Genomic DNA, 16411 nt, shown 5'->3' on the forward strand with positions numbered 1-16411 from the left:
CAACTCGAACCAAGTCAAGGACGTATCGTCTGATATGGACGAGCGTATTCTGTCGGTGGACCAACGCATCAAGGCCACTGAAGCAGCACTCGACAAGAAGTTCTCGGCCAGTAACCTGTCATTTGACCAACGTCTACGTGCTAGTGAAGGTGTGTTTGACCAAAAACTATCGAGTACCTATGCATCGCTCGAGAGTCAGATATCAATCGGCGAATCCAACTCGGACAAGAAGTTGACCAGCTTGGGCAACTCGTTTGATACGCGTCTCATCACTGCATCCAATACACTCGATGCCCGTATTACCGCTGGGTCAACTGTGCTCGGTGCACGTCTCGACAGCGTTGTTGGCACGTTACTCCAACGTCTCGAGGGGTACAGTAAAGAGTTGCGCAGTGAATTCAACGCAGTCACCGAGAAAGAGGCTGCACGTGTAGTACGTCTCTTTGACAAGATGGCTGTAGAGATTGCACAGGTGCGATCGGCCTTTGCCGACGAGTGTCGTCGTATCGAGGAGGCTGTCGAACGTGCCTCTCAAAAGGACCGCGAGTTTGTCACTGACCACGTGTCGACTGCTATCGCCGACCAATGGCGTAGCTCCCAACTCCCCATCGTCAACAATCTCGCCAGCACATACTCGCGCAACGAAGGAAAGCGTGTCAGCGAGGATTTGACCGTCTTTGTACGTTCCGAAATCAACCAACTTCAATTCGAGTTTGAGCAACGTCTCAAGACCGATCTTCAAAAGCTACGTTACGAGCTCACCTCACTCATCAACCAAAAGGCAGAGACACTACACGACGAACAAAAGGATTTCCTCAAACACGAACGTATTCTCCGTGAAGAAGATAGAAAATATTTGGAAGCTCTCAAACAATCCATCTTTTCATCACTCAAAGAAGCAAAGATTGAAAGAGAACAATTATCAAATCAAGTTAACCTTTTATTAAAGGAAAAGAATGATTCTGCTGGTATGTATGAAACATAAAGAAAACAACAACAACAAAACATACTTCTTGACTCTTTTATTAACCATTCCATTTGCTTATTTTAGAACTAGTATTCGAAAAACAAATGGAAAGTGGAAATACTTTACTTAAACATAATGAAGAGTTATTGTCAAAGATGGAAGAAGCTAGAAAGACACGTTTGAGAGAGATGGAGGAGAGTGAGGAAAAGATTAGAGCTCAAAAGGAACAATTGGTCCGTGAAAAGGAGGGATTGGAGCAACTCAACACCCAACAAAAGGACAATGAGGAAAAGTTGATGTTGGAACAATTGAAACTCGAGAATCTCCAGAGAAAGAAAGAGATGGAGGAACGTAATCGTCAACGTGAAGAAGAACGTCAAAAAGAGATTGACGAACTACTTGAAAAGCAAAAGCTTGCTGAAAAGGAGTTGGAACAACACAGACGCGAGAAACAACAACACAAGGAGCAACTCGAACGTGAAGATCGTGACCGTGTCGCTAGAGACAAGGAGAGAGAAGAGGAGAAGCGTCAAGACGCCGAACGTCGTCGCAAGCAACAAGAAGAGGACTGGAAGCGCAAGGAAGAAATCTACGAAGAAGAGAGAAGAGCTGAAAAGGACCGTCAACGCGAGTTGCAAGAGCAACGTGAAGCCGAGATTGCCAAGCTCCTCGTCGAGGAAAATGAAAAGAGAAAGCAGGTAGAAGACCAGATCCGTGCTGAAAAGGAAAAGACATTGGCACTCGAAAAGGTACTCGAACAAGAGCGTGTCAAACAAGAAGCCGAAAAGAAAGAGATCCAACAACAAAAGGAAAGAGAATTGGCCTTGCACAGACAGCAAATGGAAGAGGCAGAGACCAAGAGAAAGTTGCAAGAAGCCAGCGACAAGAAGCAACAAGACGAACAAGACAAAAAGAGACGTGACGAAGAAGACGCTGAAAAGAAGAGATTGGCAGCTGCTCAAGAAGAAATCGACCAAAAGAGAAAACAAGAAAAGGCTGACAAAAAGAAAAAGGAGCAACAACTAGAACAAGAACAAGAACAAAAGAGAAAGCAACAAGAGGAAGAACTTGAAGAACAAAAGAGAAAACAACAACAACAAGACCTTGAAACAAAGAAAAAGGAAGAGAAAAAGGCTGAAAAGAAAAGACAATTGGAAGAACAAGAGGAAAAGGAAAAGGAAAAGGAAAGAAAGAGACAAGATGAGGCTGATAGAAAACAACAACAAGAAGAAGCTGATAGAAAGAAAAAGGAAGCTGATGCCAAACAACAAGAAAAGGAAAAGAAAAAGAGACAACAACAAGAACAAGAAGAAAAGGAGAGAAAGAGACAAGAAGAGGCTGATAGAAAGCAACAACAAGAGGAAGCTGATAGAAAGAAAAAACAAGAGGAAGAAGAGAAAAAGAAGAAACAACAACAACAACCACCAAAACAAACTCGTGGTGCCCTTCCACAAACCCCTCCTGTAAAGGAAACTCCTGCTCCTATTGTCAAAGAACAACCTCAACCTGATGATGATTCTAGTGATTCCTCTTCTTCAGATAGTGAAACCGAACCAACACCAGTTGTTGTTGCTCAACCAGAGAAACCAAAACTCAAACCAGTTGTCAAGAAATCAGCTGCCAAACCTGTCGACAGTGGCTCTGAAGATGATTCTGCCGATGATTCAAGACCAACCAACAATGTCTTTAAAAAGATGGCCAAGAACAATGAAGTTCCAGAATCATTGGGTGGTGAATTGTGCAAGGTTTGCAACAAAAAGGTGTACAATACTGAACGTATCTCTGCTGAAGGTATTGTCTTCCACAAGGCTTGTTTCCGTTGTTCTATTTGCAATTGTACTTTGAAGCTTGGAAATTATGCTTCCATGCAATCCAAATATTTCGTAAGTTTTATTAATTCTAATTATTTATTTATTAATTTAGTTTATTAACAATGATCACTGTCTATTTCTCATTTTTAGTGTAAACCATGTTTCAAAAAGAATTTCCTTTCAAAGGGTAATTATAGTGAAGGTTTTGGTGAATTGAAACCACAACATCAACATGATCTCAAGAAGGGTATTACTCACCCAGGTCTTAATCCAAGTGGTAGTGAAGATGAATCCAGTGTTCCTGTTCAACAAAAGGTTGTTGAGGTTAAAAAGGAAAAGAAGACTCCAACAACAGTTGTTATTCCCGCCGCACCAGTCCAACAAAAAGATGAATCCGATGATGAAGAAATTATTGAAGCTCAACAATTAAAGAAGCCATCACCAGCAGCATCAGCAAAGAAACAACAACAAGCTATTGAAAAGAAGGAGGAAAAGAAAGAAGAAAAGAAACCAGCACCAGCCAAAAAGGCCTCTTCATCATCGTCAGATGTTCAAGAGAATCCAGATGTTGAATGTGATGTATCTGCTCCAGAATTAAGAGATGCTTGGAATGACATTCGTGATGATGCTACAGCAACCAACTGGATGCTTCTTGGTTATGGATCATTGAAAAAGACATTATCACTCTATGGATGTGGATCTGGTGGTCTCAACGAGTTACTCAAGAGTCTAAAGGATGAAGTTCAATATGGTTATCTTCGTGTTCTCTATGGTGACTCTGATCGTGCTAAATTTGTATTTTTTACGTATGTAGTGATAAATAGAAGAAAGATAATAGATAGACTTTAATACAAATACTAATTTATTTTGATTTATTTATATTTTAGATTTGTACCAGAAACATTATCAGGAATTGCAAAGGCAAAGGCAAATATGCATAAACCACATGTTGACAAGTTCTTCAAGTATCATCATACTCAATTGCAAGTCATGTCGCGTGATGAAATTTCCATGCCAATTATTGAGGCCAAGCTCAAGGCCGCTGCCGGTGCCAACTATGGCAAGGGTACATCGCCAGACGATACCGCCAGAACCGAGAACTTTAAGGGTATCAAGGACAGCGCCAAGTTCTTTTACGACAAGACCGAGAAGACTGGTGGAAAGGCCGGAGGAGGTGGTGTTGACATTGTGTACAACAAGGGTCCACTCGGAAACGTCACTCCTGTCAGTTTGATGGGTCGTGCCGGTATCACTGAAAAGTATATCAAGACTGATGTCAAAAAGAAAGAGGAGTTGGCCAGCAAGACCGACGGATACCGTCCCGTTGGCCGTGCTCGTGCCAGTTCAACCGCTTCAAATGATTCATTTGTTTCAAATGACTCGTCAGACTCTGAACACAGCACAACCAGCTCCAATACTCCACCAGTTGCCGTAGCAGCCAAGGAACCAACACCTGTTGCTCAACCAGAGAAACCAAAACTCAAACCAGTTGTCAAGAAAGCTGCTGCCAAGAGTGAAAGCGAGTCGGAAGATGATGTTGCCGATGATTCAAGACCAACCAACAATGTCTTTAAAAAGATGGCCAAGAACAATGAAGTTCCAGAATCATTGGGTGGTGAATTGTGCAAGGTTTGCAACAAAAAGGTGTACAATACTGAACGTATCTCTGCTGAAGGTATTGTCTTCCACAAGGCTTGTTTCCGTTGTTCTATTTGCAATTGTATGTTGAAGCTTGGAAACTATGCTTCCATGCAATCCAAGTATTTCTGTAAACCATGTTTCAAAAAGGTTTTCCTTTCAAAGGGCAACTATAGTGAAGGTTTTGGAGAGTTGAAACCACAACATCAACATGACCTCAAGAAGGGTATTTCTCACTCGAATCCAAGTGGTAGTGAAGATGAATCCAGTTCCAACAACAGTGTCCGTGAAGCTGAAATCAAGAGAGAAAAGGAAAAGGAAAGACAACAACAAATCCTTCGCGAGGAAAAGGAAAAGAGGGAAAAGTTAAAGTCAAACAAAAAGACTGTTGATTCTGATCATGAAGAAGAACAACAACAACAACAAGATGACAGTGACGATGAAAAGGAAAAGGAAAAGGAGAAAAAGATCCAACAACAACAACAACAGGAAAAGGAGAAAAAGGATCGTGAAGAAAAGGAAAAACAGGAAAAGAAGGTTGCTGCTCGTGAAGAAAAGGAGAGACAAGAGAAAAAGGCTCATGATGAAAAGCAGGAAAAGAAGGAAAAGGAACGTGAAGAAAAGATCCAACAAGAAAAGGAAAAGGAGAAACAAGAAAAAAGACAACGAGAAATTGAAAATATGGAACGTCAGAAACAAGAAGAAAAGAAGAAGCAACAAGAAAAGGAAGAAGACTCTGCTGCTGCAGTAGTCCCATCTCCAACCAAGTCATCAAGCTCTTCCAATGGTGGTGCTTCATTCTTGAGTGACTACAACAAAAAGAAGGAAACTCTTCTCAAGGGATCAGCATCCTCTTCTCCATCTGGATCCAAAGACAACAAAAAGAAAGAGTATACTTCAAGTTTATTCGCAAATGATGAAGATGAAGATGAATTATTCAAGTAATTATTCAAGTAATTAATTCCATTCAATCTCAATCTCTATATCTATTTATATATATATTTTAATAATAATAATAATTCCCATTTATATTTTGTAATAAATTCATAATAATAAAAAAACTATTTTCTCTAAAATGATGAAAGAGTATTTGAAAGTAGTAGGGCAACAGTAGCAATATCGAGGATTAAAGTTGGTGTGAAATGTTTATCTTTCCATGATTCTGCATCGATGATTCCAATGACTTGGTTGGCATTGGTTGCACTAAATATAGGAATACATAGTTCACTTTTAACCTTATCCGAACAATTGTAATAGGGACCATCATATTCTTGGAGTGATGTAATGATTCTTCCAGTTCCTGTCATACCAACAGTTGAATTGTTTGAAATGAGTGCAAAATCATCTGTCAATGGGAATATTGGTCTTGAAATTTCACCTTGATATGCTAATTTAATAAGACTAAATATAGAAGATAGAGTTATGTTTAGAGAGAGAAAGAGATATTTCCAGGTTATGTAATTTAATTATCCATACGCTTTATCATTATCAACAGAATAAGTCTTGTAAATTCCAAACCAATCAGATCCAGTATCATTTGAAATTTGTTGTACAATCTATAAATCGGAAAATGATTAATAAATAATGATAACTATTCCCAATGATAGGTATATGAAAGATACTTACTTTATATAACTTTGAAATAATGATTGAAAGTTGATCAGATCTCTTTCCAATGACAGTCTCTAGATTGAATGTTTCTTGTTCATGTTTGAGACTACATGTACCACCATCGCCCAACTTTGGTACTGTAATGTTGTATAGTGAATCTTGATTGTCAATCACATCTGTCTTGTGATCGATGATTTCATTGTACCATTTGTTTATTCTAGATTGATCATGTTGTTGAATATCCTCTTTTGTAATGTACTTGTCAAGCTTTGTTTTATTTATATATTCTTCCATTTAATCTATCTATCTGTATCTATATATGTTCAATATAATGAATTTGACGAACATAAAGAGGACACGACAGTTCCCAATTTAAATAGAATTAATTAATTCCGGGAGGAGCTTCTTCTAAAAGATATTTTGTTTTCTCGTTTGGAAGAAGCAGAAGATTCTTTATCTCTTTCATACCCGTCATCGGACAAACCACGACATTATGACTAATAAATAAATAAATACAATGAGAGCTAGAGAGAGATTGATTGATTATCTGTACAGATACGAAATAATAATAATGATTTAATTTGAAAAGTTTGATTAAACTTGAGCTGCATTTGCATCATCATTTTGTTTTACTCATTTTTAAAGTACATGTAATAAATATGTTTAGAATTAATAGTACAATATTACAAAAGACAACAACAACATTATGTTGTCGATATGCTTCATCAGCATCATCATCAACGATGATAATGATCAATAGAAACTATACTACAAACAAAAAGAACAACACCGATGATGAAGATCCGTTATCAGCATTTTCAAACAACAAACCAACCGAACCAACATCATACGACAAGATCTTTAGTGGATTTAAACAAACAACGAGTGTATATGAACGAGAGATTGAAGAGCAGAGAAGTAGATATGAAAAGGCAAAGGAGGATGAAAAGAAAGCAAATCCATATTGGAAGAAAATACTGTCAAAGAAGAGCGAGCTTGCATGGGCTATCCTTGGTGTCGGCACATTCATTCTCATGTTTAAATCATTTGCACAGTCCAAACAGAATCAATCACTCTCTCAACAAGTTCAAGTGCACAAAACATCAACCATCAATGAAATCGATCAACTTAAACTTCAACTATCCAATCTACAATCGGTCAGCGATCAACAACTAAAAGAATTAATTGTCAATATCAACAACAACAACAACAACAACAACAACAACAAATCTACAACACCCAATATAAATCAAACATCAACTATAGTACAACAAAGTGGTGGTGAAGTAGAAGACCTTCATCTTCTCTTGCAATCCATTAAACATATTTTAAATAGTAATAATAGTAATAATAATAACAGTGATGATAGTCCAAAATAATAATAAATAATATACACCGACCAATAACAATAACAATAACAACAACGATCCACTTTTCTCTGCTGTTGCTGCTATTCCACTCACTTGTCTATAAATAGACTATCTCTATAATCATTGGATTGTTTTGGTATGGTCAGTCGCAATATATATAAATATCCTTCCACAAATATATATATAATTAATTGGGGGGTTGGTTGTGACAACAATGAATAACAACACAGTTCTTTTTCTATCCCTCACCTCACCATTCAAGTTGTTGTTGTTGTTGTTGTTGTTGTTGTTGATGATGAGTGAAGATGATGATGAGTAGATACCTTATCTAAACAATTAAACATTTACTTCCATTAAAAGTATCTATTCGTACATCGTATTTTACCACTACATATCTCTACCCCCCCCACCACCACTACCACCACTGTCTTCTCACCCTCTCTACTTGTATTATTCTTGTTTGATGAAATGGGATGATAGATAAAGGTAGGTATTGGTGAACCCATGGGAATATAATATAATATCATATTGATGATTCTGGAATTGGTGGGGTGAAAGCGTTTGTGTTGTTACTTATTCAGTCTTGTTGTTGATTTCGTTCCTTCCACGATCCGTTCCTCCTAATTTATCCAACAACAATCCTTCCCTCTTTTTCCTCATTTCTTTTGATAGCGAAGATGTATATTCCCTTCTCCTCCTCACTCCTTTCCAAAAATAAATAATTGTTGAACAACAAACACAAATCATCTCCAACAACAACAACAGCAACAAAATCCATCATCATTTATAGTTTTAGTTAGTTTGATAGTTTCTAGAATAAAACCTCATCATTCAATATAAATTGTTGATTTAATCAACGATCGCATCTGACTGTCCTGTCCAGTCCACAACAACCTATCCACCCATTTTTTGGTGCACAATTTAAATTCAAGGTTTCACCAACTTAGGTATTTTCACAACCTTTTAAAATATCCCAACCTTTTTTTTCAATCCCTTTTTTGCACCAACCATATTAGCTTAAAGTTGACATAGGCAACAAACAACCATACAGACAAACAGCAAAAGTAATATATATCATATAAACAACAAAAAGTATGATCATACAGTAATAAGAATAGGTTATAAAGAATAGAAGAAAAGAGAGAATATTATTATACTTTACACTACACTACACCATCGCTTTCTTTCTTTTCACATTTTTCTATCGCGATTATTATTATCATCATGCTAAATTAGAAACAAGGTGTATACAAAGTTATATATATAATATATATTATACCCAAAGCCAATGCTATTATGCATAAAGTAGTAGTAGGTTAGGTTATTCTCCTCCTCTTGAGGATTTCTTAACAAACACATTTCTTAACACCATCCACCATCTATCTTCTATCTATCTCATCATCATCATCATCATAAGATCGAAATGATACATTCTTTTTTCATATCAACTAGACAGTGTTCTTTATGATTGATTGATACATGATGATAATGGTGAAAAAGATTGGTGACATTTATCATATACCACCTCCTCCTTCTCCTCTTCTTTATTCCTTTTAATCGCTACCCCCCTCCTCCTCCTCCTCCTCACCACAAACAAACAATCACCACCCTTGCAAACAAACTCATATTATTCTATCCCTGATCCATCCCATTTGCTTACTTGCTCATGATCTCGGTCATGACTTTATATTGATTCCACTTTGACCGATGTGCATCAGTAAAATAACAACAAACAATAATAACAATAATAATAATAATAACAAAAACATCGTTATTTGTTTTAATATTATTCCAATGGTTCATTGATTGATTGATTTGGACTTGTGACACACATATCATTAATTTATATATATATATATATATTTATATTAACAACAAAAACCCATCTTATCAAACCAATTTAGTAATACAATAGCATTATCATTTTCAACACTCAACATCATCATAATAATAATAATAATAATAATAAGATAATATTTATTATTTTGTTTGTGGCACAGAGGTAATAACAAAAATATAGTAGCAAGACATTGGTTTTAATTAATTGAGACAAAAAGAGGACAACAAGACATAAATAGATACATAGCTACTTCTTTTGGTGAAGCAGCATGTCCGATGCTAATCGAGGTGCTAGAAAAAGAATGTCCAAACAGCACAATGGTTTGTTTTCAAAGTTTATGGTCACTCAATTAGATCTTACGACCTATAAACCACTACTCTCATTTAAATGGCTGCCAAAGGGAACACAAGACAGCAGGGATGAAGCAGATGAAAACAAGGTTTTACAATTCTGTTTTCCAGAATCAATAACTGTTTTGCAATCGATTATATCTAATATGTATGTCTGGATGGATAGAGGGATTGTCTTTTTACGACAATAATATCATATATATATAGATATATATATATATAGATATAGATATTAATATTAATTTCCTTTTTTTTTTAATAGAACAACAGAACAAATCGATTACTTTTCATTTATCCTAACAAATTCATATGGTGGAAAAAGTTTTGCTTATTGTAAGAGAATTTTAAAAGAGGATCCAGTTTGTTATATTTTTATTAGTACAAAGTAAATATATATAAATATATATATAATCCAAATCAATCGATCAATCAATATCAGTCAAGATCTTTTTCTAACATTTTTATTGTTTAGACCATATTTTAGTTTATTTGATCAAATATTTACAGTGATTGAATCAAAATATGAAAGAAAAGTAAAATATAGTATCAATGCATTGTTAACGTCATTGTTGATGTTTCCACTTGATCCTACACTTTCACAGATCGAGATAAAGGCATCGGCAAACAATTCACAAACGGAAAACTATGAATTCCTATACACCAGTCCCACGACAGAGTTTGAACACATCTCTTATGAACCCATATATAATATGAAACCTGCTCACGTTATCAAACTCTATGAATCTATATTGACCGAGTGTAGAGTCATTCTTTGTTCTTCTTCTATATCAAAAATTTCCAATTCAATTTTGGCAATATCATCTCTTGTTAATCCTTTTTCTTGGCAAGTATGTATATAAATACAAAAAGTAGTAGAAGTAATTTAATTAAACTTTCAACTTATAATCTTTTCTTTCCTTTCCTTTCCTTTCCTTTCCTTTCCTTTCCTTTCCTTTCCTTTCCTTTCCTTTCCTTTCCTTTCCTTTCCTTTCCTTTCCTTTCCTTTCCTTTCCTTTCCTTTCCTTTCCTTTCCTTTCCTTTCCTTTCCTTTCCTTTCCTTTCCTTTCCTTTCCTTTTTGTAGCATATATTTATTTCTATATTACCAGAAGGTTTGATGCCATATGTATCAGCACCTATCCCATTTTTAGTTGGTATTTTAGAATCATCTTTGAAATCATTCTATCAACAACCGACCGAACAAGTTATTTTATATAATCTCGATAAATGCGAATTTATGATCGATCCAAACTTTAAATCTCTATTACCAGTTCATATTAATACCTATCTTGAAAATTCTTTAAAAAAGATTAAATCTGAACATCCTTCTTGTATGTCCAAAAAAGAAAAGAAAAAAGAAAAAGGAATCATCAATCATTATTAACAACAAATATTTATTTATTTATTTATTTATTTGTAAATTTAGATGATAGTGGATTTGACAAGGTAATTAGAAAACCATTTTTATCAGTTATTTATCACTTGTTTCAAAATTATCCAAAGTTTATGTTAAAGAATGGAGTATCTTATTCATTTGCCAAAGATCAATTTATTGATTCTCATTCTGGATCAAACAAAAAAGTATGAATTTAAGAAAGAAGAAGAAGAAGAATAAGTTTATTTATCAACTCTCTTTTCTATTTTTTTATTTTTATTTTTTAGTTGATAGAAACATTAGTTTGTTCACAAATGATTGAAATGTTTTTTAATGAAAAGGAAGTTGAATTGGCAGATGCAGAGGATCCACAGCAATGTTCATTTTTATTGGGAAGTAGAGATATGGTTGATAAGATTCAAGTGACTAGTTACAAGAGACAGAGTGTATTGGATTGTCCTATTTGTATGCAATCGACAAACCACCATGCATCGATTGAATTTGCCAATTATTTGATGCATCAAGAATGCTTTAAATGCAAGACATGTGGAAGAGGATTGATGGACTTTGAGAGGGAAAAGGTGATTCTCAAGAGAAAGGATGGTGAGCGAATCCAGTTGTATTGTGCCGAATGTAGAAGTGGCACCTTCCTCAACAAGCTCAAAAACACTTCGAGCCACTCCAAGCAAAAGATCTATAGTTTCTTTAAGAATTTGGATAGTGAGGATGTCAATTCATTCTTTTATTCGTCGCCGGCTATTCGATACTCGCGACAACAACACCAACTCCAACAGATGCAACAACAGCTACAACAACAGACCAAAGGTGTCAACATATCGAATCCAATGCCTTTGTATGGTAGTAATGCGGCAGGTGGATACCCCATCATCCCCGTCAAGACAGAGATACAAAACTACAAGTTTAAGAAACCGCCTCCCAAAGATCTGGGAGGCAAGGCACTCTCGATGGGCAGACTCCACCCTCTGCACAATGAAAAGTCGTCCACACTACCCAGCTCGTTGCACAAAACTGGCGGCTCGGCGATATTCACTCCCAAGGCACAATCGCCACCTCCCAAAATATCGTCCTCTTCGTTTAACAAATCACTACCCGATCGACAAAAGCCACCTCTTCCTCCAACACCGAGCGAGATGAAAGAGAGAGCAGTCGAACAATTTAAACAGAAAAATATACACATTCATGGAGGATATCAACATGTTGACGGTGATCCTCCATCATCGTCGTCGTCATCTACAAATACACCAAGTATATCACCGAGCAGTTCATTTGATGAGGCGCGTCTTCACAACCATCTTGCAGCAGATACCACCAACTCGTCGGCGTCGTCGGCCAATAGTACGCCGTCCAACACACCACCAGCAACATTGTCACTCACCTATCAAATTACAAATGAGACGAGAGCGATGCAGTTCTCCAAAGCTCTTCCAGAGGTTCCCTTTTTGCCAATCAAGAAGCCTGGCCCACTTCCTCCACTCCCTCCCATTCCTGCTCCTGGTACACCCGCCTCTTCCAGACCACTACCCATCCCTCGACCAAAGGACACAACAGTCGTAGTTGGTGTATCACCATCATTGTCGCCACCTCAATCCACTGCCACATCACCTCGATCAAGAATTGTACCAAGCAGGGGTCCATCTCCACCAACAACTAGTAATCAACTAGTTGGTCACAATCCTCAACCACCTTTTGTACCAACCAAAAAACCTTTACCAATCCCAAAATCACCTTCTGTAAATGATCTCTTAACACTAAACAATAATAATAATAATAATATCACAAGTACCACTACAACTACAACTACTACCAATACTACTACATCAATAAGTAAACCACCTTCACCAATACCAAAATTAAATACACCATCACCCCCATCACTTACTAGAGAATCACATAAACAACCAAATATTAATATTAATAATAATAATACCTCATCTACTACTACTACTAACAACAATAACAACAAAGATAATATAGTATATTCAAATAATGTAATTATACCAACTAATAATTATTATACAAATAGCAGAGCCAAACCAGCCTCGCCTCGTACTAATAATTACAAACCTACAACACCCAGAGGAGGAGGCGGAGGTGGTGGCGGAAAATCACTTTTATCACCTCCAAGTTCATCGGTGACTGCCAACAAATCGCCATTGTCATTGTCGCCTGACAGTTCTCTCTCGCCAAGAAGACTCAACAAACATTGTTTCAAATGCAAGGTTCCATTGGTGCCAACAGACGACATCACAGTATCAGAAAGAAAATATTATCACTATACCTGTTTCGAAAAGGACAAGGCCGCAAAACAACAACAATGTACCAAGTGTGACAAGCAACCTTTACATGGAGAGTATGTTAGTAAAAGAATCCAAATGTTTGAAAATATTAAAGGTGGAAGTAGTATTATTGGTGGTGGCGGCGGCAGTAGCAGCAGCACTAATCGTAGTGTCGGCACCAGCAAAAGATAAGAAAACCAACCGATCAAACGATTCCTTTTCTGCATCCCCTACCACCAATCAATCTACCCTTCCTTCCCTCTTTCTATTCAATCAACTTTTGGATTCCATATCTTTTGTACATAGTTTCAATAACTTAAAACAAGTTATATTAATACATAAACACCTTTATTTATTTACATATCCCCACCCCACCCATCACCATCCAACTCCCACAATCGCAACTCTTAATGTGTCGTGTTTTTTAAACTATAATAGATACCATGGATGCTCTTTTAGTTCAGATGATGATACTATCATTAATATCCCAGCTACCATTGTATAATTACTCAAAACAAATAACCAACCAAACAACCAAGTTGGAGCCTAGCCCCTCGAGCAAATTGGAGCCGCCCCTAACCAACATTACATTATATATTACTACTAATTTATGTTTGTTTTAAAAATCAAACATCAATAAACACTTCCATTCACTATTTATTAAATACCTATAATCTATTAGTTTTTATTAGTTTTCTTCTATTTTTAGAATTGTAAACAAATTAATGTTGTACTTTGTGCATTCCATGGTAAGCCTTGATTTAAAAGCTCTTTGGTGATTTGTCTTTAATTTGAGAATCTCTGTCAAGTAGCCAGGGTTTGGTAATATCTTTGTCAATGTAATGATTTTGTCAACTAAAAGGTCTTCAGATGCTAATGATTGAATTGAATAAGTAAATTTAAATGTTTGAAATCGATTTTGTTTCTCTTTTTTCCCACTTACATATTAAACTATCAGTTACAATATCATATATATTTAAAATTCTTTCCTTATTCTCTAGTGTTAGAACGTCTTTAATAGTTCCTTTTTTATATCTCTTTGTTAGAGAATTTTTAATCGTACGCCATAGGACTGGATCATATGGGACATAGCATAACCTAGAACTAAACGATTCTACAAATAGATTTAAACCAACTGGTCCCTTTATAAAATATTCGCAAATCAAACTAAATCCATAGTTTGACAATGGATCTAATTTCATTAATTGTATTGCACATTCAATAAGATCTGTTTTCCTTGATTTTAAAAAATGTTCTCTTAAAAATGTTCCATATAATCTAAAGAGAGAGAAATGGTTAGCTGAATGTTACTACATTTATATTTATACCCAATTTACATACAAATAAGAGTTTGCATTGGTTGGATTATTTTTTAAAAAAAATCTTAATATTTTATCTACAGTTGTTAATCTATTTCTATACATTGCAAGCTAAAATAAATAATAATAAATTCATTAATTAAATGACCTGTACTCATGATCACATTCAATTTCTATTAATCGATTTCATACCTTTACTAATGGTAAAACTAAAAAATCCATTGATGGATTATTTTGTAATCCTTTTGTTAAACGGAGATAGGCCTTTGAATAATATTCGATTGGTGATTGTCCAGTCGGATAAACTACTTTGGGATGATGTGTTTTGACTTGTTTTGGAGTTGTTGATTTAACTTTTTCTGATTTCTTAATATTATTATTATTATCTCTCTTTCTCTTTTTTTTGTCTTTTTCATTGTCTTGCAATTTAACTTTAATATTGGTTGATTTGTCATTTTCCTTTGGTTGTTTTGATTTTATCATTTCACTGTAGCAAGTTGGTTTGACGTATGGAATAATTGGGGCTGGTTTTTTTGGTGCAGCAGATACGCCTGTAGCTTTTTGTGATGGATAGTTCTTGTTTGTACTTGTCACTGATGGTGATGTAGTTGTGGGGGTGGCAGCTGCCGACACTGTTGATGATGATGAAGAACCATAATTTTTGTTTACTCCAGTCAATGATGGTGTTGTTGGTGGTGATGATAAAGGTGGAGTTTTAATTGGAGGGATGGCAGCGGCATTATAATTATAGTTGCTATTGGTTGACATTGGTCGAAATGGTGGTGTTGCAGGTGGTGATGTCTTGGTTACCAATGGTATTGGTGCCCCTCCTTCCGGAACTACAACCAATGCACTTGAAATGGTTGGAGATACCTGTAAAGGTGTTCCAAATGGTACCAATGTCAGCTTCATGCTTTTGTGTGGTTGATAATCCTCCTCTTCATCTTCTTCTTCTTCACCATCGAATATTTCGTCATCTTCTTCTTTATCATCATCTTTGCTAATATTCAACTCTTCATCGTCAGAAGAGTCTTGTAAATGATCATTGTCATCATCATCATCATCATCATCATCATCTTGGTTGAGTGTAGGTAGAAATATAACTCCTTTTTCTTCTTTAACAGAATCTTGATCAAATGAAAGATGATCAAAAAAGCCAGTGATTAAATCGTATTTACGAGCGTTGGCGTTCTTGTGTATGTCTCTTTGTTGTGAATTATAGATACGTCTATAATCATAAATATCTCCATTGTTCCATCTCTTTACCATTGACTCCCATCTCATAAAACAAAGTAAACCAGAGTAAATAAACAATAAAGGAAATTTTTCTTCATCCAATTTAACTAAACATCTTTAAATTAAAGGTAAGGTGAGTATTCATCACAACTTCTTCTTCTTGTTCTTGCAGACATACGATTCTATAGTATCTAAATAATTGATTAGATTTAGATTATACATATCACAAGAGAATAATGAGAATAATAATTGGTATGGCTAATAATAATGAATTACGAATTAGTAACAAACTTTCAAGTCTCAAATATATTGATGATTGTTCTTTTTCTCTACATACACCATCTTTTATAGTACTATATTTCTGTAACATTGTAGCTAGTTGATAAAAGTCCTTTCTTATATTATCTTGATATGATTTTGAATCCTTCTCAACGAGTAGTCGGAGTATAGATGGTATGACAGCTAGAGATATAGGTGACTGTTTGAGCAATGGTTCTATCAACTCTCTTGCCTCATCATCTCTATGTTGTTCTATCAATGAATGGAATAATGTTTCTATGTTCCATTCCATTTATCTCTTTTCCTTTTATAGTACTATT

The 16411-nt window shown here is 35.7% G+C and overlaps 5 protein-coding genes across 5 annotated transcripts; 3 read left to right on the plus strand and 2 right to left on the minus strand.

Moving 5' to 3' along the window:
* Window positions 1-34: 34 nt before the first annotated feature.
* On the plus strand, window positions 35-5361 carry DFA_03487 (LIM-type zinc finger-containing protein; the record flags this gene model as incomplete). Its single annotated transcript, XM_004363033.1, has 4 exons — window positions 35-968; window positions 1052-2850; window positions 2929-3584; window positions 3666-5361. The coding sequence occupies 4 exons, from the start codon at window positions 35-37 to the stop codon at window positions 5359-5361; spliced, it is 5085 nt and encodes a 1694-aa protein (XP_004363090.1).
* Window positions 5362-5486: 125 nt separating this feature from the next.
* Window positions 5487-6321, minus strand: DFA_03488 (uncharacterized protein; the record flags this gene model as incomplete). The annotated part of the gene is made up of 3 exons (XM_004363034.1): window positions 5487-5817; window positions 5893-5972; window positions 6043-6321. 3 exons carry the CDS (start codon window positions 6319-6321, stop codon window positions 5487-5489), a joined length of 690 nt encoding a protein of 229 aa, XP_004363091.1.
* Window positions 6322-6686: 365 nt separating this feature from the next.
* On the plus strand, window positions 6687-7406 carry DFA_03489 (uncharacterized protein; the record flags this gene model as incomplete). Its single annotated transcript, XM_004363035.1, has 1 exon — window positions 6687-7406. The coding sequence occupies one exon, from the start codon at window positions 6687-6689 to the stop codon at window positions 7404-7406; it is 720 nt and encodes a 239-aa protein (XP_004363092.1).
* Window positions 7407-9505: 2099 nt separating this feature from the next.
* Window positions 9506-13449, plus strand: DFA_03490 (uncharacterized protein; the record flags this gene model as incomplete). The annotated part of the gene is made up of 6 exons (XM_004363036.1): window positions 9506-9735; window positions 9850-9972; window positions 10060-10435; window positions 10670-10916; window positions 11012-11166; window positions 11248-13449. The coding sequence occupies 6 exons, from the start codon at window positions 9506-9508 to the stop codon at window positions 13447-13449; spliced, it is 3333 nt and encodes a 1110-aa protein (XP_004363093.1).
* Window positions 13450-13945: 496 nt separating this feature from the next.
* Window positions 13946-16383, minus strand: DFA_03491 (uncharacterized protein; the record flags this gene model as incomplete). Its single annotated transcript, XM_004363037.1, has 7 exons — window positions 13946-14130; window positions 14201-14535; window positions 14599-14687; window positions 14769-15927; window positions 15983-16003; window positions 16033-16070; window positions 16150-16383. The coding sequence occupies 7 exons, from the start codon at window positions 16381-16383 to the stop codon at window positions 13946-13948; spliced, it is 2061 nt and encodes a 686-aa protein (XP_004363094.1).
* Between the last annotated feature and the right edge of the window lie 28 nt (window positions 16384-16411).

Source organism: Cavenderia fasciculata (assembly GCF_000203815.1).
Source record: "Cavenderia fasciculata unplaced genomic scaffold Scf_Dfasci-G-b-205a01.r1-3, whole genome shotgun sequence".
Classification (NCBI taxonomy): Eukaryota; Evosea; class Eumycetozoa; order Acytosteliales; family Cavenderiaceae; genus Cavenderia; species Cavenderia fasciculata.